We start from the raw sequence: 5,216 nt of genomic DNA, 5'->3' as shown, positions 1-5,216 counted from the left end.
CCTTTGGAGGTGGTTTCAAAACAGACAGCCTGAACCTCCAGCCAGCTCTGGAGCCTAGACACAATTCCCAATGGTCTGGGCAGGTCTGTTGGGGACCTGAGGACACACACACTCAGGAGCTGCCAGGATACTGCAGCTGCAGCCTCAGGTTTAGAGCTGGAAGAAATACAGTGCTTTTGCAGCCAGAGAACAGCTTTCCCTTGAGCACAGAGCATGGGCTAAACCTCTGCAGTGCTGGCTGCTCTGTGGCTCAGGAGACCTTAGCAACAAGGTCACCTACAGGTCAAAAATGCCACTTCCTTCCCCTTTGGACACTTCTGCCTTAGAGTTTGTACCCCTGGTCCCCAGGCAGCCCCAGAGGAGCCCTGGAGCTGCACCTTGATGGCTTTGAGGGAGCCACTGAAGAGCATGTTGTGTGAGGAGACCAAAGTGCAAACAGGATTGTCGTGTGCTCGGATCGTGTTCACCTTCTGCAGGTTCTGAATATCCCAGACCTGCAAACAAGAATCATGCAATGGTTTAGGTGGGAAAAGCCCTCTAAGATCACTGCCAAGCCCACCCAAGCAGAGCCCATGAGGGGCTGGACAGGCCACCCTGCCCCAGCCCAGAGCACTGGCCCCCTGCTCCCTGGGAGGAGCTGGGAATGGAAAATCCACCCTGCAGGAAAGCCCCAAGCCCACCCCAGGGGTGGATCCAGCACAGGAGGGTTGTCACTCCCCCCTGGCAGAGGAGGGGCAGTCCCTGCTGCTGTGGGTGCCCTGTACTCACGATGATGGTGCAGTCAGCAGAGCCACTGTACAGCTTGTTCCTGCAATGACACAAAGGGGTCACCGAGGGACAGTGCCATGGCACAGGCAGGACAGAGGATGGGAAGCGTGAGGGCATGCTCAGGGGCCCCAGGGCTGTCCCCACTCTCTCCAGGGACAGGTGTCCCTCCTCACTCACCCCTGGATGCAGAGAGCCAGCACAATTCCATCGTGACCCTCCAGGGTCTTTTGGCACTTGTACGTGGTACAGGTATCCCACACCTAACAGAGAACACGAGCAGAGGCTGGAGCCTGGGCAGGATGTCAGCAGCCAGAGGAGGAAACAGGCTGGCTGGCACCTGGGCACTGCCTGGCACCTGGGCACTGCCTGGCACCTGGGCACTCACTGCCTGGCACCTGGGCACTCACTGCCTGCCAGCCCTGGGCCTGCAGGCTTGGCTAGCACAGGGAAAGGGCTGCAGAGGGCCAGGCTGAAGCTAACGAGACACAGGCCAGCAGCTGCTCCAGCTCTGCTCCCTCAGCCCAGGCCAGCACAACACTGAGACAAAGGAGCAGCTCTCAGGCTCCTGCTGTAGCACTTCCCACCCATGCCAGGGCTCCAGTGGCACAGCACAGCTTCCTCTGCCACTGCAGAGGCTTTTCCCTGAGCACACAGGGCTCTCTCAGGAGGAACGTGGGAATGTGGCGCCCCGAGCAGAGCAGGGGAGAAATCTGCTCTCCTTCCCTAATGTACAGCAATATCCATTTCCCTCCACGTGGCTCCACAGCCAAGGAAGCTAAAGCAAAGCTCTGCTCCTGGCAGGGTCAGCTGTGGCAGCCATGGGGTCCCAGCCTGGCCAGCAGCCACCAGGGTGACACCGGGCAGGGCTGCTGAGGCTGCACTGGGGCAGTGCTGTCAGTCTGAGTTACTGAAAACAGGACAAAGGGAAACAAACATGCCATAAAACAGGGAAACGACACACCGGATCAGGGACAAATGTTTTGTTCAAAGATGACTTTTTATGACAAAGGAACATAAAATCAGAAGCTGAAATAGTCCTGAATACCCTAAATGCCACATAAAGCAAAACCAGCAGCTGCAGGAATGAGATTCTAATCAGGGCCTTGCAAAGATCTCTGCTTGTCTCTCAATTTCACTAGCACATAATGTTTCCTTGCAGATAATTTTGTCCAGCTATGATCATAAAGAATCATTTGATTCTTTGGAGGAAACTTTAGGAAGCAACATCCACCCACCCCACAAACGAACTCAGCTTCTGTTCCACATGCAAATGCAGAAGGTGCATGGCAGAGGGAAGCTCTTACCTTAATGGTTTTGTCTGAGGAGCCACTGAAGAGCAAGTCTCCTATGGAGTACACACACAAACACCACACGGGGCCCTGGTGGCCCACAAAGGTCCCCTTGCACTTGAAGATCTGCTGAGGATCATAGGCTGCAGAAAGGAGAGCCAGGTGAGGGAGGGAGGGCAGTGCTGCTGCCCTGCACAGCTGTGAGAGCAGCCAGGAGGGCTCCCTGGGCTCCCCACACCCAGCCCAGGCAATAGTGGGCATACTCACATCCAAGGATGCCCATGTTGAGCCGAGCATTGATGTGGGAGAGCTCATCCTGAAAAACACAACAGGCTGTGTGAGCTGTGGAGCCACCCAGGCCAGCCTGGCCTGGACATGGCTTTAGGACTGTCCCCGCCACTGCTCCAACCCCTCTTGTGCTCTTGACTCCCACAGGGCCCTTCCTGAGTGGCCAACCCATCCTCTGACCGGGGTCTCTGCTCTGCTCTGTGACTGCCACATCCCTCTGTCACCTCCCTCCAGAGGCCACAGGGCTCTGACAGTGCCTCAGACCAGCACTAAACTCTCAGTATTCAGAGAGGCCCAGAAACACCTCTCAGAATACACTGTCCTGTCCTCACTCTGCAATTCACCAGACTGCCTGGATCTGCTTATCTCCCTGCTTTCTGCAGGCAGGGAGGAGCGGACAGTGGCCCTGTAAAAGGCCCAGGCTTTGGAGCAGAAGGCTCTCCCCAAAGCCTCCCCCACTGCAGGGAAGCCCAGGCAGGGGCAGAGCCAGGTAACTCCAGCCCAGGGCCCATCCTCACGTTCAGCATGGAGGCGTCCCTGCGGAATTCCATCAGGTCCTCGCTCAGCTTGCTCTGGTTCTCATCCAGCACATCTGTGAGAGAGGGACAGGCCCACAGTCACTGCCGAGCCACTGCTGGCACCCCAGGGAACAGGCAGAGGGCACTCACTGCCCCCCAACCTGGGAACACACCGCTGCCATCAGGGAGAGCAGCCCTGTAATGCAGCACCCAAGAGCTGCCCTGTCCCTGCAGCTCTGAGCACAGAGCTCGTGTGGTGCACACTCACCAAACTTCAGCTCCAGGTTCTTCTCCAGCTGGTCGATTTTCTCCGAGAGTTTGCCCAGCATGGAGCGCAGGAAGGCGATCTCCTGGTCCTTCTGGGCCATGGCCACCTGCATCTCGTGGAAGCGATCGTCCGTCTGCTGCAGGAACTCCTTCAGCCCCTCGAACTTGCACGTCTCCAGGTGGGTCTCGTAGGTGTCCTGGTTTCCTATGAATGCACACCTGGGGGGAAGGCAGATGCTGGCTGGAGCAGGGCTCTCCTGGAGACTCCTTGCTCAGCCTGTGTGGGTCCCCAGCTGTCCTGCTCCTCCTGCCAGCAGCAAGGATTCTGTGGTTCATGGACTTGATCATCGTGTGGAGGTCCTTTCCAGTTTTAATGATTCTATGATCCTGCTGGGAGAGGCAACTGCAGGACAAGAGAGGCCAAGCAGCTCCCATCCTTCCAGCAGGGCACTGGCCCCAAACTGCCCTGTCTGTCTGGGAAGGAAAAGCAGATCTTGGGCAGGAGACAGAGGGTGGTGTCAGTTTGTTGGGCTCACCAGGAGCCATCAAAACCAGTGGAAAAAACTGCAGCTGACCTCAGCAGATGCTGCCTTGAGCCTGCAGCATGGCACAGAGTCAGGGCTGCTCTAACAGGACTTGCCTTGCTCTGCCTCTGCCAAGACACAGCTTAGGATCATGGAATCATAGAACTGCTGAGGTTGGAAAAGGCCTCGTTCCCCAAGGCCACCACTAACCCATGTCCCCAAGTGCCACACCTACATGGCATTTAAATCCCCTGGGGATGGGGACTCCACCACTGCCCTGTGCCAGTGATGGAAGAACTTTCTGTGCACCCTCTTCCTGCAACAGTAAACCCAAGCAGGGGCTGCCCTGGGGCTCAGGTGACAGGGAACCCTCTGAGGTGGATCAGCACTTCCCTTGCCTGGGACAAGGCCTGCTTGGCAAGACACAGCCATGGTACTCAAATTACTCTTGTCCTCATCCCCCTTTCTTCATGCTCTGACTCTCCTCCTGCTCTGCTGCCAGTGCACTCACCCTCCTCATCCTCCTCCTCACCATGACCTGCCTGTTCCCACCCCGAGGCTCCAGGGCTGCCTCTTGAAACCCCTGGAACCCCCAGCTCAGCCTGAGGCCAATGCACAGCACTGGGGAGAGCTGCTCAGAGCATCAGGCCACCCCAAGGCTGCAGCAGCCAAAAAGCAGCTCAGTCACGAGCTCAGTGCAGTTCCCCACCCCAAAGCACCAGCTCCTTACCCGTATTTGGAGTGGGGACACTTGATGTGCTCACACTCCTTCAGGTGAGCCTCCAGGTTCATTTTGAGGAGGGGAGGGCAGCTGGGGTTGTTGGGGCAGCGCACGGGCCTGTAATCACAGCTGCTCTCATGATCCCTGTGCACCGAAAGAAAAAAGGCAGGGAAAATCAGCAACGAGCAAAAATTATTGGGAACAACACAGATCCTCAGGAGAGGAGCAAACCAGCCCTGTGAGGCTGTCAGATGATCCAAAGCCTCCTGCTCTGAGACTGCAATTCCAGCTTTATATTCTCATTTGGCCAGAAAATTGAGAGTAATAATAATAGGCCACATTTTCACAGGGCACATCTACTTCTGCAGCTGATGGGCTGAGCCTTCAGGCAACGGACAGGGAAAACAGGGATGGGGAGGGAGGTAGATTTCAAATTCATAGGATATAATGAAGATAATTCCTCTTATAAAAAGAATCCCAAGTTCTCTACTTGACCTCAGCCATGGAGTTTCATCCCAGATGTGAGATGGCTGCTCTCACAATGCACCCCCTGTGCCAGTGCTGGCACTCAGGGAGCAGAAAACAGCGTGCTCCTTCTGACACCAGCCCTGAGCTGTGCCCTGAAGCCACCCTGCCCATCCCCTGGCACAGCCAAACACAGCAGTGCTGGCAGGAGCTGCACAGCCGTGGAGCCACAGGGCAGCTCGGGCAGGCTGGGCTGGCACAACCCTGGAGCTGCAGGGCAGCTCAGGCAGGCTGGGCTGGCACAACCCTGGAGCTGCAGGGCAGCTCAGGCAGGCTGGGCTGGCACAACCCTGGAGCTGCAGGGCAGCTCGGGCAG

The 5,216-nt window shown here is 56.9% G+C and overlaps 1 protein-coding gene across 1 annotated transcript in view; it reads right to left on the bottom strand.

Moving 5' to 3' along the window:
- TRAF7 (TNF receptor associated factor 7) overlaps window positions 1-5,216 on the bottom strand; it is a 25,340-nt gene that overhangs the window by 3,731 nt on the left and 16,393 nt on the right. The window contains exons 9-16 of the mRNA XM_005426013.3: window positions 4,385-4,588; window positions 3,132-3,349; window positions 2,864-2,937; window positions 2,325-2,373; window positions 2,073-2,200; window positions 946-1,028; window positions 769-808; window positions 378-494 (exon numbers count right to left, since the gene is read on the bottom strand). Coding sequence (XP_005426070.1) covers window positions 378-494; window positions 769-808; window positions 946-1,028; window positions 2,073-2,200; window positions 2,325-2,373; window positions 2,864-2,937; window positions 3,132-3,349; window positions 4,385-4,588 — 913 coding nt within the window. The remainder of the gene's footprint in view (window positions 1-377; window positions 495-768; window positions 809-945; window positions 1,029-2,072; window positions 2,201-2,324; window positions 2,374-2,863; window positions 2,938-3,131; window positions 3,350-4,384; window positions 4,589-5,216) is intronic.

The sequence above is a fragment of the Geospiza fortis genome, unplaced genomic scaffold (genome assembly GCF_000277835.1).
Source record: "Geospiza fortis unplaced genomic scaffold, GeoFor_1.0 scaffold213, whole genome shotgun sequence".
Lineage (NCBI taxonomy): Eukaryota > Metazoa > Chordata > Aves > Passeriformes > Thraupidae > Geospiza > Geospiza fortis.
Note: the sequence above shows the minus strand (reverse complement) of the source record. Positions and strands in the feature narration are given on the sequence as shown.